The 24,192-nt window shown below is 52.2% G+C and overlaps 2 protein-coding genes across 3 annotated transcripts in view; both read left to right on the top strand.

The window, feature by feature from the left end:
* The first annotated feature begins 766 nt into the window (after window positions 1-766).
* Window positions 767-2,803, top strand: LOC136022599 (globoside alpha-1,3-N-acetylgalactosaminyltransferase 1-like). The gene is given in 1 exon segment (XM_065696153.1): window positions 767-2,803. A coding segment is annotated over 1 exon segment (636 nt). The 5' UTR covers window positions 767-1,256; the 3' UTR covers window positions 1,893-2,803.
* Window positions 2,804-6,447: 3,644 nt separating this feature from the next.
* RALGDS (ral guanine nucleotide dissociation stimulator) overlaps window positions 6,448-24,192 on the top strand; it is a 60,183-nt gene continuing 42,438 nt past the window's right edge. Inside the window, exon 1 of one of the 2 annotated variants that reach the window (XM_065695956.1) lies at window positions 6,448-6,604. In XM_065695956.1, coding sequence (XP_065552028.1) covers window positions 6,587-6,604 — 18 coding nt within the window. In that variant the 5' untranslated portion in view covers window positions 6,448-6,586. Of the gene's footprint in view, window positions 6,605-19,495; window positions 19,672-24,192 lie in introns of those variants that run through there. The other variant, XM_065695954.1, reaches the window with a different exon arrangement.

Raw genomic sequence — 24,192 nt, 5'->3', positions numbered from 1 at the left:
GCACATAGTGTATTCAGTATTTCCACTACTCACACAGGAGATGAAGGGTTTTCTGTAACTTTGTGTGAGAGCCAGCATTCAAATGTGTAACAGAATCCTAAATTATATCTGAATGTGATAAAGCTATATATAAATACTTGAAAAATAAACTGTCATACCACAGGCTGTGTTTTAATAGCACAGCAATGGGGTATATTTTAATAGTAATTTCATATTCTCACTTGTGTTTTAATCTGTATGTAGCAATCTGCATCAGACTGATAACAAATATGCATAGGTTCTCATTCTGTGAGTTCAGTGGTCATTAAGCCCTCCACATCAGAAAAGTCCCATGAACTTAAATGACCTTTTAGTACATCTTCAGGTTTTTGCTAATTCATTAAACAATGCGTAGCTTCATTGCAGTAACTGAAATGTCTGTGCTCAGTAATCTTAAATAAGAGGGGGAAAAAAAATCTCTGGAGATAATACCATCCATAGCAAGTTAGTGCTGATACATACACTCTTCTCCTAGCTGCCTTTTTTAGTGTTTCTTTCTGATTTACTGGACTTGAAACCAAAAGGAGCAGTTGCATTTCATCAACGTTCCCTTTCGTTTCCTTCAGGCATCAGGATGTGCTCACGGTCACACCATGGCTGGCTCCCACCGCCTGGGAAGAAACCTTCAATTCTGAGATCCTAGACAATGCCTACAAGCCACGGAATCTCACCACAGGGGTGACTGCCTTCGCCACTGGAAAGTGACTGAGCTACTCTGTGGGCACAGTTCTTGGGTTGGTGCACTTCCTCTGTGGAAAGAGTATTTCGGCTTTTCTTGTCCTCGGCAGAACTGAAATCTGTCGCGATCTGTGACATGAACTTTTATGCCCATATATTGTGTCCATAAGCATAGAAGCCTACACACAACAGACTCAACACCTATTGCACTTGGAGCATGTTCAGTATTCCTGAAGTATTCCTAATGCCCAATGTGCCTTGGTCATTAGAGCTGTAGATAGGTGGTCGGTTTGTCAAAGCAGGGATAATATACCTGTTCCTTGTCTTCCTCTATGCTTTACCTATTGCATGTATAGTGCATGAATCCTTGCAGCGATAGCTGGACAATACTCTTCATCCCTTGTCTTCTTCCATTCGTTAAAGTACCCTCCATAAGCCACCACGCATCCCCTTCTGTCTGCTGTGCTATTCACATGTGGTGTCTGCACAGGTAGACCAGGTTTGTGGGCTGCTTCTCGGAGTCAGCAGAGAAACATTTCATGAAAGGCTATTGGGTGAACTATTATATCTTCACTGACAACCCTGAGACAATTCCCAGCGTCTGGCTGCAACCTGGATGAAGGTTTGTCATTGTTCCCATCAAGAAATACCCCAGCTGGCAAGAGATCTCCATGCTCAGGATGGAGGCCGTAAACAAGCACATCGCAGAGACAAGCCATCAGGAGGTGGACTGCCTCTTCTGCCTGGACATTGACATGGTGTTTTACAGTGCCTGGGGGCCTGAGACCCTGGGTGATAGAGTAGCAGCCATACACCCTGCCTATTTCAATGTCCCTCAAAGCCAGTCCCCTTAGGAGAGGAGGAGCTCTTCAGCAGCCTACATCCCTAGTGAAGAAGGGGACTTCTGCAGAGGAGGAGCTGTGTTGGGAGGCCTCATCAAGAAAGTCCGTGAGTTCACCAAGATTTGCCATGGGACCATCCCGATGGACAAAGCCAATGGGATCATGGCAGCCTGGCAGGAAGAAAGTAATCTCAACAGGCACCTCCTCTTCCACAAACCCTCCAAGGTGCTTTCTCCAGAGTATGTATGAGATGCCAGGAAGCCAAAGGCCCCTGAAATTCACCTCATATGTTTTTCCACACTGGATGAGAACTACAATGAGATACGAGATTGACCATCTGATCCCTGCAGAGGTGTCCTCCACACACTCCTTCCTCAAACTGGCTAAATATTGGCTCCCACAGAACATGCCCCACCATGAGCTTTTGTTCCCAGTGTGAACGAACTGAGAAAGGAAGATGTCCTGGTTTCTCTGGAGAACAGGAGTCTTAATGCATTTTAGAAGCAGCAGCTGAAGTGGAGGTGAGAATGAAAATGTTTCCAAGTTCCTAATCTTTACAATACAAGCCTCCCTCTTAAGGCTGCAGCACACGAAAAAGCATCCAAAAGGCCAGTTACCAAATGCAAGACTATCCTTACAGCAAGGCTGCAGATGCCTTTGCTCGAGTGTTTTCCTGAGGCCTAGCAGAAACTTGGCAAAATCAAAATATTTAACATTCCTATGGAGAAGACCTAAAGTTTTAGTGAAGACCTTTTCACTTAAAAAAACCCCAAACAACCCCAAAAAAACACAAAACCCAAACCCAGCCAAACAATAAATCCCACAAAACCCTAAACAAACAACTTTGCAAGGCCATGCATTTCCATGCTTTGTGTTTCATGCACTGGAATTTAAACTCGCACTCTTTGTCAGGATCAGGAGGAAACTCGTGCTCAGAGCAAGTTATGTCTGATTAGTGCGTAGCAGGATTTCTTGGGCTTCAATAGAGAGCTGGTGCCAGCCGTTGCCAGCAGTAGGAACCCTGGTCTGACAGGACAAATGGTGCGAATTTATATAGCAATTTTATTCCAAATTCCAATCTGTCTTTTGGAGACCTGAGTTTAGACAGACCTGGCACAGCTCAGGCCCAGACTGAACTTCTTTGAGTTAACTGCAATCACAGATGTGCTCTGAACCTTCTCCCTGGTTTGCATGTCTCTGTGGACTATGTAATCTTTTCCTATCCATTCCTCCAGTCTTTTCCAGTTTTTCTAAGCTCTGTGCAATAAATTGGCTAGAAGCTGCTGGAGTTTACATTAAAAACCTGTGTGATGCATTTCCAGCAAACAGGGTGATTTCATTTTATAATGAAATGCTCCAGTGCAGCCGTGAGTTCAGGACAGAGGTGGAATTAGGTTGGGTTTAACATTTGCTCTGTGGGAATGTGATGAGAACCTGAACCAGGCTTTAAAGCCTGACAACCAGGGGAACAGGCCAGGGGGGGGTCCAAACAGGGGCACAGCCACGGCTGGGCAGCACGGGCTGTGTAGCTGCCAGCTACTGTCACAGCACGGAGGTCCATGTGCCACCTCCCTTGCTACAGCGTGTCTGCCATAGGCAACATCTCCCTTACCCTCTGAGGTGTGCTACCAAAGGGCTGTGCGCATCTGTGCTGCGCTCATTTAATGGGAGTGGGGAGAGGCACCACAGGGAGCAGTGTGGCAGCGCTGCATGGCATGGAGAGGAGAAACAGGAGTGAAAGGGCTAAGCTGACTGTTTCTAAGGGAACAGGTTTTCAAAATGGAGAAAAGAGAAGGGAAGAAGAGCTCATTCGGCAAAACCAGAGAAAATGGGGAAGAGTTGCCTGACCGTACTTGCTTCTCTTCACATAAGCAAAATGCTGTATGGCAGGGTATCAAGTATTCAGAGCTTTAGGGCCCCACCACTGGTTGCAGATGACTTAATGAGCCATTTCAGTCCTGCATTAGCTGGAATGGATGTGGCTGTGCTGTGCTAGATTTCTTACAAAAGCGTTCAGATCCAATATAACCATGAAATTATATAGCAGCCCCACATCCATAGATCAGCTCTGCCAATTCCTAGCTCCCCTTATGCCTTAACTCTCCTCTAAACTGGTTTGTGTTTGCAGGCACTGGGCTTCACGCTGTCATACTGAACTCCTGTGCAGATATTCACAGCCTGTATTAAATCCATCATGAGAGGGAGCTCTCCAGCACAAATCATGTGTGGCAGAGGGTGGTCTATGTTTCTGGCGTACCTGCTCTGAAAACCTTTAGTGAGAGGCTTGGTCTGCAGCTCTGTTTCCTAGCCACCCTTTGGCCAAACCCAGGACCCTGGGGGCATTGTGGTAAGAGCCTGACTTGCGCAGTGCCATTCTCCGCAGGGGAAGGTCTTGTGTCACATATGAGGTGACACAGCGCTGCCAAGCAGGGCTTCATTTTGAGGCAGTAGCTAGAAACTCTCTGTCTGTAGGAACAGAAGAATGTGGCTGCAGAAGCGCGCTCCCCAGTGCAGGGTGGGAGATGCTCCCTGAATCAGCTCGTGCCCTCCTCTGATTAATGAAAACCTGGCCTTCTGTTGTCATCTGCTGACAATCAATCCCCTTCCCCCAACACCAGCAGCAAGCTTTCCTTCTCTCATTCGCATTGTGCAGCCTGAGGCTTGTGGGCCTTCCCGAGGGTGGGAGCTTCCCAAGGACATCCTTCCTGATCTGGATCCCCCACTGACATCCATCACTCAGTGGGGAAACTGAGGCATGTGGTAGTAAGGCAGCAGCCTAGTACTCTTGCATGTGAGGTTTTCCTCCATTTGCCACAAGGAACAATGCTTGTCTTACATGTCCTTGTGCCAAAGGGATTTGGACATGGAAACACACATGTAGTACTGCATGAAAAGGGGGTCACCACATGTAAATAAATCACTGGCCGATTTACACTGCTTTCAAGGCATTTCCAACTCAAGCTCTGCCCTTATCCAAGCCTCAGATCAGTAGCTTGTTGCCTCCCCCAGGGCCCCTTGTTCCACCCATTCATCCATCCACACATCCATCCATCCATCCACCCATCCATCCCTCCATCCATCCTTTTCTGCTTGGCTGGAACAGACTCATCATTCATTGTTTGTTTAAGAACCCCTCTGACAAGCTTTTTCTTTCCTTGTCCTGGCTGGTGATTTGCACAGTGCATTCATCCCCCATGGAAAAACTCAGGGGATCAGAAACCGAAACTTCCAGCACTGAATATGATCCGAGGTGAGGATAGACCATGATCCTCTTGTTCTCCTCACCGACAGGACAAGAATTATTTCCCCCAAGCCAGACCAGCACCCTTTTCTGCTCCTATCCAGATTTCCCTTAACCCTCCCATGTGTGGTGTTGCCTGACACTACTGACCAGAAATACTATTTTGAACCACTTTGATATGGTATAAAAGGGTAGTTATGAAAGGCCTGGCCTCGTCAAACCTCTGTGGGAGATCTGTCAGGATCATGCAGATGAGATTGTCCTGGAGCAGACATGGATGAGGAAGGATAAGAACGTAAGTTACACGTTCCCTGAATTAAACCAGCATGGGGAATGTGTGTCTGGCTGGGTTAATGCAGCTAAAGCACCATGGTGGTGGAAAGGAGCTGGAAGGCTGTGAGCTCCCTGACAGAATGGCTGGTTTTACTGTCCTCCCCTTTGTCTTCACCTGTTTAGCCTGTGGCTTTCTGAGGAAGGAGCTGGCTCTCTGTGTCTGCACAGGGACTAGTCTTGGTTGCTCACTAGTGAATGAGATGCACAGAATGAGTTTCTTTCTCAGTGGGGGTATGCTTTAATCTCAAAGGGCAGCTCTAAGCACCAGGGTTACTATTTTCCCACTTGAATTGCCCCTGCTGTGCCTTGCCTCACTGCCCCAGCAAGTATCTGGGATCTGCAGAGGTGAACCAGAGAGCAACGGCTGCTCTGCGGGTGGAGTGACCATGACAGTGACAGCACTTCCAGGGACAGCAGGAACTGGAGAAGGAATTTACAGGAGCAGTTGCCATTACTCATACCAAATCCCCCATCCTGCAGCTCTGCTCCACATGTAGGTCCATAAAATCAAATTATCCAGGAAAGCATTGCCAGCAAAACACATGGGAGGAATGACTGTTAGATGTCTGCCTACCCACCCATCTCCCTTCTTTCTCTAAGCATAAGAGTAATGCTGTACCGACTTGCCCTGTCTTGGTCTAGATTTAGATTAAATACAGAAAACCCCAATGTCTCTGTTTCAAGTAAGACCAGTATGAAGTCATAGGAACAGCCAGACCGATTTAACCAGAAGTCTCTGCTGCTTGAATGCCCTCCTCATCCCCCTGCCCCTGCCGAACCTTCAGTTAATTCAAAGGAAGTCTGATAAGAAACTGCTTTTTAAAAGTGCTTCATTCTGGGTTTTTGTTTTGCTGGCGCGGTTTCGGTTTTCTTTCACCGTAGTGAGACCTGTCGAAGTATGCATTTGCCCGCTGTCCAGCACTGACGCCGTTACTGTAAGCGCACGGTGCTGCCCTTCAGCAAGATCCAACGCTACGGCGCTCCCGTGGGCGCCGGCAGGGGGTGGTCCCCGGGACCGGGCGCATCGCACCGGCTGCACGCACCCGGCCACGAAGCGTGACGCGGCCTCCTCGCGGCTCCTGCTCCTCCCGACATCACCGCAGCGGCGCAACGAGGCCTCGCGAAGCGGGCGTCCGGAACCGCCGCAGGCAGCGCCGCTGCGCGCAGGGCAGCTCCGCCCCGGGGCCCCCGCGCCCCTTTCCGCGCACCGGGACGCGCCCCCCGCCCCGCAGCGCCCGCGGGCCCCGAGCCTGGCCCCGCCCCCGGCCTCGCCGCCCCGCCCCGCCCTGCCCTCGGCGCTCCTGGGCGGGCTCGGCGCTGGCGCTGGCGGCGGAGGCTCCCGGGGCCCGCGGAGCTCCATGGCCGGCGCGGTGCGGCTCCGGTCGCCGGGCAGCGCGGGGAGGCGGTGACCCGGCCCCGCGGGACCCCGGCGCGGGGCTATGCGCGGGGCACGATGATGATTGACACTCAGGTGAGCGGCGCGCTTCGCCCGGCGCCTGCGTTCCCCGGGAGCTCTCTCGCGGTGTCCCCGAGCTCCCGGCTCCGGTGCGCAGCGGCGTGGGCGGCCGTGCTCGGTCCCCTCCAGCACCCAGCGAGAGGGGGCTGGCTTTGGGTGCTTCATGCGTGTGCGGCGCTCTGGCGCGGTGGCTTCCTGGGTAGCCGCAGGTGCCTGTCCGTCGCTGCCCGCTGCGGCGGGGGGGACACCGTCGGTGCAGCAGTCCCGGCCCCGGTGTGCAGCGCCAGCTGCGGCCGGGGAGAGGCCGAATCTTTTGCAGGAGGGAATCTGTTCTTGTTTTGGTTTGGTTTTTATCCTTTCGCTTTCCGGCTGCGTAGTGGACAAGTGCTGCCGGTAGAAGTGGGGATGAAGGACTGGGAGTGAAAGCAAGACAGTCTGGGACAGGGTCTGGCTGGCAGTGCGATTCTGCAGCCGTTGCTGAGCTGTGTGGCTGCTGGCAAGCTGCAAACGTGCTTGCTGTGCCACCAGGCCAGGGCCGCAGCTCTTCAGGCAGCACCTAAGCCAAGTGACACCTAAAGGTCCCCTGCCTGTGTGTTTATGAGGCTAAATGAAGCTAAACTGAGCTAAGGTGGACAACAGCTCTGTGCTCACAAATCCACTGGAGCTTGCGGGCAGGATGAAGCAAAGGTATGAAAATTGGGGTCTTATCAAAATGGGGTGCTCTGTTTGGTCGTGATGCTCTTCTGACTTGATACTTCCTATTCCTCTTCTCGTGTTCCCCTCACAACACCAGCCTTGGGAAGGGGAATCTGTGCTGCTGCCCTTGTGGGGGTGGTGAGAAGGTAAGTGGGCAGCGATGGCTCCTGGGAACCCAAGAATGAGTAAAGGGAAGGGCTGATGCTGTGGTGGAAAAGTGGGCAGGGATTAATTTTTTGGACTGGAAAATGTGCGTACCAGAGCCGCCTCCTGCACCCATTGGGTCTGTTTGGTCTGAACCTCATTTGCTTTGATCCAGCCCTATAAACAAAAGCTGAATTAGCTCTGTTGGCAGTGTGTGAGGCAGAAGCCAGCATGCATGTGTGCTAGACTGTGGCATGTCCCTTTGGAAAAGGGGATTGGCAACCAAGATACTGGGGTTTGTATCCTGACCCTGCCAGAGTTCAAGAATAAGAGCACTCTGTCAACAGGGCTGTTCACTGGGAGAATACTCTTGCTAGGCGATCCAGAAAACTACAGGTGTAAAGCTGTCCAGAAAAACAAGGTCTCCCTTCCATGTTGGGAATGCAAATGCATGTTGCATTCCTATGGGGAGCTTTGTATTAAAGTCTCCACTTTAGCCTTCTCATCACTTTTTATACTCGCTCCTGTTTTATGTCTGGATAAGCTAAGGCATGTAGAGGTTTTTGTTACAAGGCTGGAATCCTTCATGGCAGGTGTTATGGTGGATATCACAGGTTAGAAGCCTGAATCCTGCTTGAAGAGGGTGGCCGCTTTGTTTTGAGGGATGTAGTTCATCCAAGTCACGTCATTTGTGACTATCAGTTAAAAGGAATTTCCAGCTGCACCCACAGCCGCACCCTGCCACAGGCACCCTGCCTCACCACTGTGCAGATCCATTTTTCATGTCTCTCAAATGTTGCTCTCCCTTGTTGCTAAGGGAAAGACCCACACAAAGAACTGGGAAAACTCAGTGCTGCAAAGTAAATAAGCTGAGCAAACAAGCTTTTTTCCATCTCTGTTCTAATTGCTGCAGATGTGTTGTTCATGGTGTCGTGACATCTGAAAGCAAAGGTTCATGTGCAGTGGTAAATTTCAGCCTTTCAAACCAAAACCTGCCTGTGAGCTGGGTCAGAAGGTGGCTTCCATCCTCAACCAAGCTCTCTCCCTTCCTGGCTGTTGGGGCTGGAGAAGGGAGCAGATGGCAGACAAGCAGGCTCTGGGCTGGCTGAGGGCAGGGCTCAGGGTGCAGGCGATCCCTGTCATCTGCTCTGAGGCAGGGAAAGGAGCTGTGTCTGAAGCGACTTCAGTGGCTAGGAGTTAACTCTTGGTGATGCCCTGCCATGTGTAGGAGGGTGAGTTGGCAACAAGTGACAGCAAGCAAGGGTCCAGCTGGCAGCAGGCCTGTGAGGAAGCGGGTAGAGATGAAAAGTCCCTCCTCAGCGTGGTTCAGCGGCTCCATCTGGAGCTCCCACTCATGCATGTGTGCCTGCAGATAGTGCTGATCAGATGTGAACAGAGGATGCAGTGACTGCTGCAGGATCCAGAATAAATCGCTGGGATACAGTAGTGATTGATTTTATCCAGTAGCTCAGTGCAGTTTATTATTATCTTTGGGGTCGGTTTGCTTTGAGATGACTCTGCATGTGAAGAAAGAAGGGGCTTTTCAGAACAGGCAGATTTAGGTTAGATATAAGCAAGAAGCTCTTCCCTGTATGGGTGCTGAGGTGCTGGCATAGGGTGCCCAGAGAAGCTGTGGCTGCCCCATCCTTGATAGTGTTCATGGCCCGGTTGGATGGGGCTTGGAACAACCTGCTCTAGTGGAAGGTGTTGGACCTGGCTGAGCTTTAAGGTCCCTTCCAACCTAAACCATTCCATAGATCTATCTCGGGGAGGCTGCCAGCCTGCTTTCCAGGCGGTGTATGCAGAGAAACTGCTTCACTTGCCACCAAAGTGCTGTCACTTGTGGAGCAGGGCTGGCAAACTGGCAACTACACGCAGCCACTGGGGCTGGAGGTGCAGAGAAACTGCAGCTGGCTCCCTCAGGCTGACCCTGCTCTCCCAGGTGTCTCCACTGCCTGGAGTTTCCCTGGGATAACAGGGTGACTTGGTACATATGGGAGTGCATGGTATGTAGTGACAGGATCTGGGATTTCTCTCCAAAGGAGATACTTGGGAGCGTGTCAGCTAGCTTGCCAGGGCTTTGTGAATGTTATGGACTGTTTGCCTCTTCTCCTATCCCCTTGCTTGTAGAGAGGCTGGAAGATGTGCTTCACCCGCAGAGGGCTGATGGAGAAGAGGGGTTGCTTATCTCCTTTTGCCGAGGGAGCTTGTCTGCTTCTTCCTCCATCTCTCTCACACACTATGGTCCCTAAATGTGCTCTGGGATGCTCTTTTTCTGCTCTGCTTTCCCCCATCCTGTCGCCCTTTGCTCTGCTGTGCAAGCTAGAGGCAGTCCCCAGGCAGTCAGCTGCGGGTGCCCGCAGGGGCTGTCGCACGCTTCCTGCCTGCTGCAGCAGCGCTGCTGCCGCTCCCGAGGCGTGCTGCTGGCCGGGGATGCGTTTTGCGGGTCGTGGCGAGCGGTGCGGCGCGCCGCGGGGCAGGCCCGGGCCGGGCGGGCTGTGCGGCAGGCGGCGCTGTTGCCCTCCCTATCAATCACTGCCGTGCTTTCTGCCCTCGTCGGTGCTGAGGGGGAGTGGGAGCGTGGCAGAGGCTCCCTCGGGAAGGGGCGAGCGAACCGCCCTGAGTGCTGCAGGGAGCGCATCTGCTCAGAGGAGCTCGGTGCTTGTGTCTTGTCTTGCTCACGAAGGAGGAGCTGTGTTTGGCTCTTGGTGATGAGTAATGTGAGCCAGCTCCAACCTCGGAGACCTAAGGTCCAGTCCCGAAGGCACCATGGGCCTGCTGTGACACCTCAGCCGGATCAAGCACTGTGTCCCTCCTGTAAAAAAACCAGCCCTGATCTACACCTCCCTTTTGTGCTTGTTCCCACTGCCACCAGCCAACCCATCCCCCCACCTTCTCTAGCGCTTGGTAGACAAGAGGCAAAGGCACGACCTTTCCATCAGCAGTGGCTGGCAGAGCTGCCTTTGCTGCTTTTCAGGCCGCCCCAGCTGTGCTGTCAGTGTTGGTAGAGCTTTACTTAAACCCGGGGCTGGGGCAGTGTGGTTGGATGTGCTGTGTTGCTGCCCCCGTGGCTTGAGCAGTGCTGGGGTTTGCTGTGCCTGGGGCTGGCCCCGGCTGCTATGGGATCCAGTGGCACTGGCAGAGCCTTCAGATGTTAGCAGGTTTTCCTGCTGGGACTCTCCAAGCCCAGGCTGCGTGACCTGCAGTGAGGGTTCACCCATCTGGTTTCCTTGGGGATTTTCATTTTAAATAATTTGATTTCTTGAGGACCTTTTGGCTCCCAAGTCACCTGGATGAATCCCTGCATGTTCACCTCTGTCTGTCACCACCAGCCAGTGATCCCGGAGAAGGTTCTCTGCTCATATTTGATTTCTCTACTGATATCTGCCTGCACTGCAAGTTTTGGCTGCTGGTCAAAGACAATGTTTGTAGACATGTGCTGACGTCAAAGGCAGCGTGGTGGTGGTGGTGCTGCGGGATCACAGACTTCCCGCTCCCTTGAGGCCCGGGAGTGCAGTGGGAGTTCATCCTCTGCAGTTACAGCCCCTCGGTTCTCCTGGGTTCACTGAACTCTGGGATGGCCCCATGGGCTCCTGCCCTCGTGTGTTCCCTGGAGAGGGTGCAGCTGCAATACAGCATCCTTCACCACCCTGCCTGGAAAGAGGTTTCAAAGGCAGGGGGAAGGAAGAAAAGAGGCAGGACGATGGGTCTGATGGGGAAGGAAGGGGTTCAGCTGTGCCCTGGTAGGTCACTCGCCTGCTGCAGCTCAGAGAGAGAGTGGAGAAGCTGTCCCTTGGTCTGTTGTGTTTCTGTGTAGGTTCAGAGAGAGCTTAGATGTGGTGCGAGAGCCCTGGGATGAGAAGGCATCCCAGGTAAGGCTCCACACTTCCCTGTAGGACCTAGAAAAGAAAGAAACAGGAGAGTAAATGAGTCATGTGTGTAGATACTGGCTACTGTAGGCTGACCATTGCTGTTTGGAGGGATTACTTGTGTGGTGGGAGAAGCAGTCCTGGCATTATCAGAGGAGGGAATGTGCAGCTGGGGTGCAGGTTGCTGGCACAGCCTCGAGGTAATGCTTTGCCCAGGATCCACAATGTGGCCATGTGAACCTCCTCCCTGAAGGCTCATGCTGGCTGTTATTACCCTGCAAACTGTGCCTGGCTTACACCCTTGCTGGTTTCTCAGGACATCCGCTGTTGCCTTTTATCTTTCCTCCTCCATGTGGTCCCAGTCTATTTCCCACTTCCTTGCTATAAACACCCCGCCTGGCCTGAAGGCAGGGAGCAAACACTCCAAAGGCCATGTTCAGTGCTGGAGGAGCCTGCCTGGCTCGGTGCGGGCCGTTGGTGTGAGATGGGGAGGTTGGGGTCATTTCACAGGGCTGCCTGTAGGTCCCTCTGAAATCCTTGGCAGCCACCCTGCCCTGTTCTTTTGGCCCTGCTGCCTCCATCTCACAGCAGACTTCCCACTGTGTTTCCTGTCCATCCCTCTCGGCACCGTGTCCCATGCGGTCATGGCTCTTTGCTCGCCTCCCTGGGGAGGAGATTCCACTGACATGAAAAGCAACAATGGCAGCTGGGGTGGCACTGCAAGGTCCAGGGCAGGTGAGAGCTTCCTGGTCAGATTGGCTGCTGCATCGTGCCTGTTTTGAATGATGGGGAATAGGAATACGGCCAGCCCTCGGCTGCTTTCTAGCCCCTTGCCAAGGGGGCTGGGCGGCCCTCGTGGGAGCAGTGGTCAGGTTTGCTTGGGGGTTGTGCAGGAGTCTTCCCATGGCAGTGCTGTTCAAGGCGTGCAGAAGCATTGATTGTGCAGACCCAGGAACCCACTGCTGCAGACCTGGTGGTCACAACAGGAGAGGACAGCTGGCCTGGGGCAGGAGCAGCCATGGGATGGGGCTGAGCTCTGCCTGTGTGGAATTTGGAGGAGCAGGGGATGTCCTTTCTCCAGGTGTTTTCTTTTATCCTGGCAGAAGTTCCATATTAGTTGCCTCATGCCCAGCAGGCCAAGGGGAGCGCAATTCTCCTCCTAAACAACCATGAGCCCTGAGCATTTGTATGAAGGGCCCTGTTGAAAGTCCCAGCAGGCTTCAAACCCTCCTGTTCAGCATTTCCATGGTGACAGGCTGGCACTTCTGGTGGCTCTGCTGTCCTCTGTGGCTCCAGTTATAAGGAGGTTGGTGCAAGCGTGGTGCCTCGGTTTGGTGGATTTGTGAACTAGAGCCTGTGGCCCCATAGCCTTGTCCCTTGTATGGGGGAATTGGACAGGTTGCTGTCCCAGTGATTGTGGAGGGCAGTCTGTTTTGCCCCCCTGTGGAACAAACACTGAAAGGAAGGGAGAGTTTTGTTTCAGAGAGGTGAGCCCAGCCTCCTGCTCCGTCACTGCAGGTGGTACTGACGGGATGCTGGCAGTATCGGGGCCTCTGACAAAGTGCCCATCCCGTGTCTCTGCATTCCTAACCCATTGTGAAAAATTTTAGGTCTGGCAATTGGCAATGCTGTGTGATTAACTGATTGAAGAGAAGGGGAGGGGAGATGACTGATAAATGCTTAGACAGTCTGGGGAAGGTGCGTTTCCTCCCGTGAAAAGGCTTTTATCTCCCTCCTGCTGCAGCACAGACCTTTGTCCTCAGGCTAACTGCTGCAGATATCCCGGCCATGCCATTAGAAGGTGGATCCGGACCCCGAGGGACTTTGGTAGGATGAGGCATCAGCCAGGCACCCATATGTTGTACGGTGGCACTGCCCCTCCTATGGTGCTTGGAGGAGGCCTGGGCACAGAGTCCGTGGCTGCGCCGGTGCCTGTCCCTGTGTGTGGCGTAGCAGTGTCCTCTGAGCTCACTGGACACAGGGGTTTCTTGCCCTCACGTGAAGATGCGATGTGGCTCTGGGCTACCTGGGGCTGGCTGGGAAGCTGGGACCTCACATTGCCAGAAAGGTTTATTTTTGTTTTCATACTGGCTGTTGCTGCAAACTAGAGAGGAGGGATATCATCTTGGAACATTTTGCAAATAGTATTCTGAGATACATCCGTTCTCCTAGGATGAAATTCACATTTTTCTATGAAATGTTTATATATTTGGGCCAAAGCAGTCTATCTTTTGCAAGGAAACACCTACAAATATGACCAGGTGGTAAATAGGAAGAGATTGAAATGCAGTGATATTTGTCAGTATCTCAGGGCTCAGGTCCTGCCAAGTTTTCTCGTGTGGGCACCATTTTCCTGGGCAAGGCCTGCTCGCTCCTTTGCACTCTGGCCAGTGACCTGCAGCCGACGCTCTGTGTTTCTTGGTGGGATTCAACCTGCCTCTGCGGGGGCCAGCACTGACGTGGCACCAGCCACTGCAGGAGTCACAGCCCAGCTTCTGGGGAATTTACCAGCACCTCTTGGAGCCAGGCACTGCGTGGAGTGGGTCTAACTGCACAGCTCCCCTCTGCATGTCCCAGTGCTGCTTGAAAGGGTGTTCAGTTAATAGGACTGTAAAGCTTTCCTGTTGTTAGGCAGTGAAAATCAATGGTGGGCCTCCAGGCTGGAGTTTCATCCTATTTACAGCACAGGCAGTTGATGGCTGTTCTGTGTATGTGGCATGAGACCAGTATGGTGCTGGAGGGAGGCCATTCCACCTCCTGTGTGCTGCTCTGGTGGGGCCTCCTGTAAAGGCAGAGGACACTGAATCAGTGTCCCCAGCCTGGGGTCTGTCCCCACCTGGAGAGAGAGTGGTTATTGAAACTCAATAAACTGTTGCCATGACACCTTTGAGCATGGCTCCCTCCCGATGCTCTACCCACTGTGACAGCTCAAGATTATCAGCTCCTGTGGGACTGATTTCAACAGGATAAAGTGCTTTCAGCATGGGATGAGGCAGCTGGATCACAAGCAGCAGAGCCCTTTTATCCTGCCAATGCAGGGAAATGGTCTCAGGAGCAGAAATGAGGCACATGGGTACCTGATGGTCCCTCTTCTATGGGAGAGAGACGTTCTTTGGCCTCATTTGCATCTTCTTGCAGTGCCATGAGTTGCACCTCTGGCCTCTGTTGCTGCAGTGACAGTCTCCATGGAGACTGGTCCAGCACAGCTGCATCACAGGACCATAAGGGGTGGCCACTGGGAAATGTCCCCGTCCCTCCCCTGTGGGACACGATGGCTCCCAGGGTGCACTCTCCACCCTCAGGAGAGTATGAAAATTGAAATCCCCCAAGTGGGAATTGTGTGGAGGAATCCCAAGAAAACTAATTGGTTTTCCCCCACCTCCTTTCTAATGCTTGTCGGCTTCACTTTGCATGGATAGTTGCTGCTCTGCAGCTATTAAAAGGCTGCCCCATGCTTTGCACGGGCTTGATTGTGAATTAATTTTGCATATCTCTTCTGGGGAGCATGGGAATTTATCCGCCTCAGGATGCTGAATGGGAGAGGGGCTTTCCAGAGGCCTGAGCTGCAGCATGAGCTGCGTCCGCTGTTGGGAATACCTTTGAAGGAACAAGGGTGGCTTCTTCAAATAAATACATCAGAACAAGGGTGCAGTGGGATTTGCAATGGGATTTCTTCTCATGACTCATTTGGGACAAAGCAGATGGATTTCAAATAGGATATATAGAAGCACCTATGAACTTAGGTATCAAAATGTGTTTGCTGTTCACTAAGAAACGGGTATCCTACTGGCTCCTGGTCTCCTGCAAGTCCCACTAGGCATCCATCTTCTTGTCTGCTTCCTGTATCTGCCTCTAAATCTATCCACAGGTTTTCTGTAAATGCCAGATTTCTTCAGGGGGATGCTTCAAGTTGGGATTTCTGTGTTTTTGAAAGCAGGTTTCCCCTTTCTATTACCGAGAACTATTAAAGGGGAAGAACTGTTGGGATTTTCCATTTGCCTTTCACCCGTCATGCTGCTTCATTTCCTCTTTGCCTTTCTATCAGCCTTGCACAGTGAAAATAAACCAGTTGGTTTGTGTTGTTTCAAAACCAAATGGTGCATGTGTAGGATGCCATGACATTTTGGCTTGCGGACCACACGTGGAGTTGCAATTTCCTTTGAAAAACAAACTTGCCATTGTTATTTCTGTGGAATTTCTTTAATTTTGTGTAAGTCTTTGCTTGACTGCATCAAGCATTGGATTCAGCCCTTCTTAGGTGGCCCTTTGTCCTTGTGAATCACTTGGTGTAAGGAACAACCAATGTGGTGGGGAGAGGCTGGTCACCAGTTCTTGGATCATTCTGAATGTTTATGTCATTGCAGCTATGCTGGGTACTAAGATCCTCCTATGTATGAGTTTGTCACTGAAACGTGTATCCACCTATGCAAAGATTCAGTCTTGGTCCATCATGGTGTGCCCAAAGTGATGTGCTTGCAGGGTGGTAGAGGCTGTTCATACCTTAAGGAATGGGTGCACTTCCCAGTGCAGCAGTCCATTTCTCCCTGGGGCAGCAGTAAAGCAGTTGGGAGCAGGATGCATACAGCATAGGGATCACAGTTTATTTGCCCTGCAGTTGTTCTGTTCCTGCCAAAACTTGCTGGAAAACAGTGTTTTTCCAGTAATGGTTGCTAAGCAGTTAGGTCTCATGATGTGCTTTATCTGCTCAGCTGGATCTGCAGGGAAACAATAGAGCTCTAGTGCAAAATGAAATGGGGAAGCATCAGTGGCTGTGCTAGGGCTTCCCTGCCTGCCAGAAGTGGCCACTGTGCCAAGGTGGTACCAGGGGGAGATTTCTTCTGCACCCTTTGCAGGGCTTCCCCACTCCTTGAGCTTGAATGCACTGCTGCTGGGCTGCAGCAGTGGGTGCATCCCGTCTGTGAGAATGGCTCTTCTGTTATCAGTGCAGTGGTGTGTTTAAGGCACTCTGCTGCTGTTGCTGGAGGATCTGAGATTGTAGCACTCATGCCAGGCAGACTGGAGAAGCAGTAGGATGAGGCTGTCATTCAGAAACCTGCATAGGATCATCCTGTCTGGGTTGGTTTGATGCTGGGGAAATCATTGCTTTGTAATTCTGCATAAATCTCCTGATTCAAAACCACTTTGCCTTTTTCTGTTGAAGGAATGTTATGTTCCCCAGTGACTTATGCAGGTGTCTGGGGAGACCGGTGGGTGGATGTGTACGAGTTGGCATGAGGAGAAGGTTTTGTGCTGTCTCTGGGACTGTATGAATACCCACGTCTGGCTGGTTACCTTTGGCTGAGGCCTTCCATACACAGCAGCTCTCATGCCCCATCAGCCCCTGTCCACTGTGTCCCGTTCCTGTTAGCTGGAGGTGGTTCTCCAGTGCGGCTGTTTTGTTCAGCCACTGCTGCGCTGCCTGGCATCTTTCCTGGGACTCTGCACTTGTAGTTTTGCTTTCCTTGGCAGTCTGCTTGCGTGGCTTGTGACTTTTCCAGAAGGCTCAGGACAACCCTTTGGTGTCTACAGCTGCCTGGTGGAATGGTGCCGTGTTCTGGGGACCAGAACGAGACCAGAACGGTGCTGGGTTCTGGGTGCTGTGTTCAGCAGACTGAGCTGCTGCCAGAAGTCTGTGCTCTGGGGTAGCAAACTCTGCTGTCTATCCCTTGTTGTTACCGTGAAGTCCAGGGGAGCCCCCGCAGACCCGGGCACCCGCAGAGGATGGGACTGCTACACCTCCACACCACCTTTGCAGAGACTCCTGTTCCCATAGTAAAGAATAGCTGCTGCACAGGGTGATAAGGGGGTTCCTGGGGGTGGTAGCCCTTAGAGACTCTGGCACCAGACTGTGAAATCTGTGTCCTTCTAAGGATGATGATGCAGTCACTTAGGCCCTTTGGAAGGTGCAATCCCATCTGGCCATGCCCAGCTTGTTACTGGAAGATTGTTATTGGAAAGCCATGTTCTGCCTACCTGCTGTTGTGGGGAGGTGAGTAACCTGAGCTCGGGCTGAGGCAAAGGTTTGAGTCACGTTTGCTGGAATCAGAGCTGTGGGAACTGTCCGTGCTGGGGACAGGTTTTGTTGCTTATGAAAGCAGTACGAAATGTGGGACTGTCCTCCTTCGGAGTGCACTTTGTATTGAGTCACCCAGACAATATCCACGTAGAGGGCTACTGACTGGCCATGCCAGGGTGTTTCTTGGGCTGTGGCACTACATCTCTGCAACGAAAAGAGCCAGACAGTTGCCAAAATGCTGTCAGCTAGAAGCTGGGAGATGGCCCTGGAAATACTGCTTTGTCCATGTGCTGAGCTGTGATGTCCCTCTCTCTTCTCCTGCGAAGCCATTCCCGGGGCTGCTGCTGTGTCGTTGCTGCTGCTCATCTCGGCTATAAAGTGATTGAAAAATCTGCCTAATTTCCAGTTAAAACATATTTTATGGTGGGTTTAATCCCATCTGGTCTTGTTTCAGGCTTGTACATGAATTCCCATTCCCGCAGGATGTAAACACTGTTTTTTTCACCCTTGCGTTTCTCTCAGGAACGATGGGCTGGACCCTGCTGCAGTCCCACACTCCACACCAGTGCGCTGGGAAGGTGCCCAGCTCTGCAAGTGTGTGTGAGACCTGTCAAACCCTAGCATCTCAGCCAGCTCTGGCTCCTGGGGTAATGACTCAGCCCCGCTCTGGCTGGGCGCTGAGCAGGGCTGGCCCAGCCCAGCTTACCTAACACCGCAGGAATGCCGGGCTCAGCAGGGCTTCTTGCTCTCCTCTGAGACCCGGGCATGCCACACACTGCCCTTGTGGCCTCAAGGCAGCAGCTGGTTTTGGGAAAGCCGGGACAGACGTGCCCTGTCCCAAACCTTTGCCTGGCAAAGGGCAGCCCCAGAGTGGGACCTGCTGCTGCCTGGAGTCATGGGAAACCACCTAAAAATGCCTGCTGGAGCAGGGTCTGTTCACCCTACTTATCATCACTCCTGGGCCTAGCAAGAAAGGCAGCCCGAAGGACGTAAACTCCTGTTTGTTTGAGGGCAACGAGGACTTTGTATTGACTTGCCCTGGCATTTTGCAGCCCCTGTGTTGGTGCTTAACTGGTCCCAATGAGTCCCCTTGCTGGGTGTGGCTGGATGAATCCACCAGACTGCTTCTGTCTACTGCTGTCTTCGCTGGAGGGATGTCTTCCCCTGTTACTAAGCCTGGTCTCTGCAGCTGATGAGGGTGAGAAAATGGCTCACAGGCTTGGGCGCAGGTTTACTCTTTTCTATGAGAGTTGTAACACCTGTGAGATACACATTGCTCCATGCCTACTCTCTCATCCTACTGCTCCTGTTGGTGTGCATTCTGTAGGAAGATGCCCTTTGTAGCAAAGCCACCCCATTTTGTGCCATACTCTTTTTAGCAAAACTGTTTCAGAGCCGCTGTCTCTGTCTGATGGAAAAGTCAGCCAGTGCCATACTCACCTGGGCAAAACTTTCCATGCAGGACTGACCTGCACATCAGTATTCACTGTATTTTAGTGCCACGCTGCACTGCCATAAGGCTCCCAAGCACTCTCTGGATGTGAATTATTTAAGCCTCACTGTGGTCTTTGGGGTACAGGAGGGCGTTGAGCTGAAACTGCCTTGGACAATGGAAAACAGGGATGGAAGAGAGAAGGAATGAAAAAGGGAGGCTATAGCTCCGACCATTCATGCTCTCTTTCTCACACCCTCTCATCCTTCCAGCTCTGCTTGTCTGCCTGCCACAAAAGCCAGAGTGAAATGCTGTAGCTGCTGCAGACGCTGTTTGAGCATAATCTGAAATCAACAGCAGGCAGGACCTGTTGTGTCTCTGGGACAATGCACGGGGTTTGCAAGTGCTATGCATGTAGATGAGGCTGAAAACCTCACGCCAGTGCAAAGCAGCAGCTGGAGCCAGCACTGAGCTTGCCCTGAAAGAAAGGAGAGGCTGGAATAAGGCAGTGTGCCGTGGCGTGCTTGCGAGGGGCTGCTTCACCAGCCTCGGGAACATCGCTGGCTACATGCACACGCACACACACAGGCGCACTTGCTCACACACGCGCACACACAGCCTCTTGGTGCAGCTCCTCACTGCTCTTTGATTTGCAAGGAAGGAAATAAGACCTCTTACAGCAGCAGAAGCAGCAGCTGTTGACAAGATGTGCTGACAAAATCGAGCAGGGAGAAATCTCAGATCTGGTTTGCTGCCTGGGCCGGAGCTGCTCCTGGAAGAGGAGTGGCAGAGGAGAGAGAGGATGAGCAGCCCCTCCATCCCTGGGAAGATGGAGGCAAAACCTTTGTTCAACGTGCAGAAGGCTCTGGTGCAGCCTGTGCAGATGTGCATGTTGGATATCCCCCTGAGCGTGCAGGATGATGATGTAAGTAGAAGGCAAGTGAGCTGCCAGCCCATTTTCAGCTGCAGGGATGGGGTGGGTGTGCAAAGAGAGGTGCTGTGACCCTACCCCAGCACTGCCCAGGTGTGATGAACTTCTGGCAAAGTTAAAGATGCCAAGAGCTGGCACTGCCTCCGGATGTGACTGTTTCCTCTCTGAAGTAGTGTATTTTGAGACAGACCATGTCTTGCACTTGCCACATCCAAGGCACCAAATTGAAAGGAGTTTGGGAGGGAGGGGAAGCCTTCCTGCAGGGAAAAAGCCTTGTGTTGCAGCTCAGTGCGAAAAGGGAGTGTTTGCCTGGCTCTGCTGCCTTGGAGTGGCTGGTGTGTGTAAAACCTGGGAGGCACACCGCGGTGCCTGCCTTGCCTCGTCTCCCGTCTGTGTGGGCATCGATCCTGCCCTCTCGCTCTGCTGCTGTGCTGCAGGTGCAGCCATTGTAGAGTAGGGCTTGGTCCACGAGGCAAAAAATGGTGCTGGTTGCAGCAGTGAGATAAAGGTTTCCTGATGTGTCTTGGGTCAGGGGATTCCTGCTGGGGGCTCCTCTTGTCATCTTAACTCTGCCCCTCACAGAAATATGCCACAAACCTGACATACAAGAAGGCAACCTGTGGTAAAGCTACTGGAGAACACAAAATAGGGACCTTGTTTTCCAGAGGGGTAGGTGGTGAGCAGTTGGTGTCCCACCTGTGTAAGGGTTTTGGATGTGATCCGGGTGCGGTTAAAATTCAAGGCAGAACTTCCTTTGATTTTGGAGCAGGGAAAAGCCATGTTCTTGTTCTATGTGTTCAGTGTTTGTACTGTCACTGCAGGAGCCTTAAATCTGGATTTTCTTGATGGGAAACAATTGGTATGTCACGGTTGCTATCATGGTTGATATGTCACCTTCTCTTCAACATCATCTCTGTGTCTGAAGAGGTGAAACGACAGTACAGAAAGGAGCTTGCTTCCCTGGGAGCAGGGAGGACTTTCTTGGAGGGCAGTGTGCTGGATCTTGGCAGGGGCAGGAAGCGCCAGCGCAGCAGCCCCTGCAGGATCAGGGGACTTGCAGGGAGCCTCCTATATTTAGAAGCCCCCCCAGGGCTTGCCAGGACCTCCTGTGCTGCTGCTCTGATGGGGATACCTGCGATGGCCACTGCAGAGCTGGAGGGGTGTGCCGGGAAACGCGCCCCGAGAGCCGGGTGCCTCCAGCAGCCGGTGTGAGGAGCCGGGCGGGTGCCGGGGAGCCCGCGGCTCCGTGCTCGCTTCTGCTGTAGCTTCATTTTTCAAGCAGGAGGTTTCTTAAGGCTTACACCATGCAAGACCCATTCCTGCTCAGTAGTGCAATCTGGTGCTGGATTTCTGTGTGGCCTGTGAGGCAGCACAGGGCATCCTCAGGGTTTGCCTGACTAGGGGTGGAGGCTTCGCTTCCCTCCCGGCAGAGCAAGAAACCGAAGCTAGAGACGTGGGCAGTGGCTGGGGCTGAACGCTGGGCTGCTTGGAAATGATCTCTGCTGCCAATCCCGTTCCTGGGTTTACTGCACAAAAGAAAAATATTTTTAAGGTGGTTGTGTGCTGTTTTAAAGGTTGGTGGGGTTTTTGGTTGTGTCACGGTGGGGCACTGGGCAGTAATCTGGCACACTGGGGCATCCCCAACCCTCGAGTCATTACTGGCATGTTGGCTCCATTGTGCAAGACTGAAAGGGTTAGCGCTTTTCTCGTGGAAACTGCCATGAGTTTAGGCTGGGAGCATGGTCTCCAGAATCCCCGTTTCCATTTAAATTGAGGCTCTGGATGTGCCCTGTGTGTGTTTCCCGGCTGTGATCACCTATCCCAGCACAGGACTCCACCGCTGCTTTCATCCCGTGCTCTCTCGTGCTTTAGCAGAGCAGGATGGGATCCTCGCGGGTGATCATTGGCTGGCAGCACCTGTGAGCAGGAGTTGGATTAGGGATTGCTCTGCCTCTCTGTGCTTGCGTGCTGCTGCTTCAGCACTGAGGATGCTTGCCCTGTATTCCATTCCTGGAAAGTGGGGGCATAGCAGCTCCTGTGCACCACGAAACTGGCACCTCCCTCTGCTGCAAAGCATGGGCCAGTGGGGAAAAGCCAGCGGGGAAGTCCTAAGCGGTGTTTCTGTCTGTGGAGTGATGGGAAGACTTCTTTCACAGCTGAAAGATTCCCCCCCGCCAGCCAGGGTTTGGTGTCTCATGTTCACACTGCATGCAAGTACCTGCTCATCTCCCTGCCGTCACTTCTGCCTGTTTGCATTGGCACCTGGAGGGAGCTGTGTTGGTATTTCCCCTTCTATTTCAGGACTTTCAGACTCACTAATGGCCTTTCTTCTTGGAAATGGAATAAGCAGGTTGTGAAAAAGTTCAGGAGCTGTATTTCATGGGGACCTTTAGGTACTTGAACCCTAAGAGATGGGGGTCCAGAAACTGGATTATCCAGGGAATGTCCTAACAAGTGGTCAGACCCTGCCTTCTCTGCAGCAGGCTGGCCCAGCGCTGCCTTCCTGGCCTGTTGCAAGTGTGCAAGAGGCAGGGGTGGGACAGAGTAAAACAAATCAGCTTCAAAGAAAGGGAGCTGGAGGTATTCCCATCACTGCTGGTCTCAGCTCCATCACTCACCAGCTCCTAGCCCTGTTCTCCTTTGCAAAGGATATTCTGGGGTGATGAGTGCATCGCTGAAGTTGAGTTGGCACTTTACAACCCTCCCTGCCCTTTGCCAAAGTAGTATCATGGCCCATCAGCAAGCTCCCCTCTTTCTGAAGTGCCTTGCAGCCTCTGGTGAGCGACATCTCGTACTCCTGTTTTTCAGGAAAACTGCTCTGTCCCAGCATGGAGTGGGGCTCCTCTGGGGAGCATTTCAACAGCAGGCAGGAGACCACTGGAGGGGATGGAGGCACATGGGCTGCTTGTGCCCATGTTTAGTGGGTGGCCAGCTGAAAGGGGAACGTGAGGTGCGTGTCAGGCAGAGGTGTCTCTCGTTTCTGTCTCTTGCTGGCTTTCAGTGGGGCCATCATTCCTTCCCTTTCATAATTCAGCCACAGCAGTTGCAAAATTTCCCAGGGTTCCTCTCTTGCTATTATGGGTAGGGATTTCCAAAGCTTTACTAATAAAAGAACAAAAGTTTCTATATCTGGGAAATGGGGAAATCAATGAACGGACTGTTGAAAGTGCTATAACAGCTTTTTGTGGCATCCGAGGCAGTTGCCTAACACGATGGAGCTTTATGGGCAGTTCTTTTGTCAGCAATACCCGTTCCCTGTGCACTGGAGCCTGCAGGGCTGGGAGGGAACAGTGGGCTGATGTGACACAGCGGTGGGTGCTGCTGCCCAGGCCATGTGCAGTCTCAGTGCCTCCCTCCTTCCTGGTCAGTTGGCCCACTCATGGTTGTGCATCCCAGCCTAATGCTTAGCCCTTTGTCACAGTGAAAATCACTGGGAAATATTCCCTTGTTGCAGAGTCCACTAAATGGCAAGTTAGAGAGGAATCCAGCACAGCCTTTGGTCTCTTCCAGCACAGCTGTGTCTGAGTTAATGCAGCTCTTCAGACTGAGAAGAGTCATGACCAGGTGAAACTCTGTGCTGCTTGGGCAGTTGCATCCTCTGGAACCTGTCCTGGTGGTCTCCCCATCTTCACTTCCTTCCTTTCTCCTCTGTGATGTCCTAATAAGTACAGTAGGTTCAACTTCAAAGTAGTTAGCAAGTATTTTCCACTCCAGTGGGCTAATTAGATAAATTTCACATGCTAATTTCTTCCTCTAATATTTTTTTTCCCCAAGTACTGGAATACAGGAGAAGGTAAAAGCTTGGTTTGACCTTCGGGTCAGGCTCTGAAGAGTTGGAGATGGGAACAAATTATTAGTTCCCATGTTTACCGTAGCACAGGCTTATTCCCTGATGCATTTGAGATCTTGTTCAGTTGAGCTTTAAGTGTTTTAGCTGACTGCAACCCAGGTATCTTGGGTGAAATGTTGTCCTTTGGCACATAGAAGAAAAGCTTTCAGATCAGCAGTGATGAACTACTATTTCCAGTTTGGTTGTTCCTGTCTGCAGCACTGGTATCACCTTGGAGTGCTGCATAAATGACACCTAATTAATCCGTGCAGGAGTGGGTGGGAATGGTGTTACTTCCTGTGCACTAGTGGATGGAGGTATCTAGTTGGTCTATGGGCACCAAGGCCAGCCCCCAGATTCAGTCTGGCACTCAAGGGTCGTGTCCCACAGCGGCAGTGATGGCTGTCCTCATAGCACTGTAAAGGAGCTGGAAACACACCTTCCTCACCAAGCTTAGAACGCTGAATCCCAAGGGCTGGAGGCAGATGTTGGGTCAGTGGGGCTCAGCTCCCTCCCAGGGGCTGCATGTGGGGCACAGACACAGCGGGTGCCTTTGGGCCATGGGGTGAGTTAGTGAGGGGCTGGGTTGCACAGTGTGAAAGCCTCTTGTCCTGCTGATGAATGCTTGCTGGCAACCAAGCCCTGCTGAGACACTTGACATCTCCTGCAACCCCAGCAGCATCCCT

This window comes from Lathamus discolor, chromosome 15 (genome assembly GCF_037157495.1).
Source record: "Lathamus discolor isolate bLatDis1 chromosome 15, bLatDis1.hap1, whole genome shotgun sequence".
Taxonomy (NCBI): domain Eukaryota; kingdom Metazoa; phylum Chordata; class Aves; order Psittaciformes; family Psittacidae; genus Lathamus; species Lathamus discolor.
Note: the sequence above shows the minus strand (reverse complement) of the source record. Positions and strands in the feature narration are given on the sequence as shown.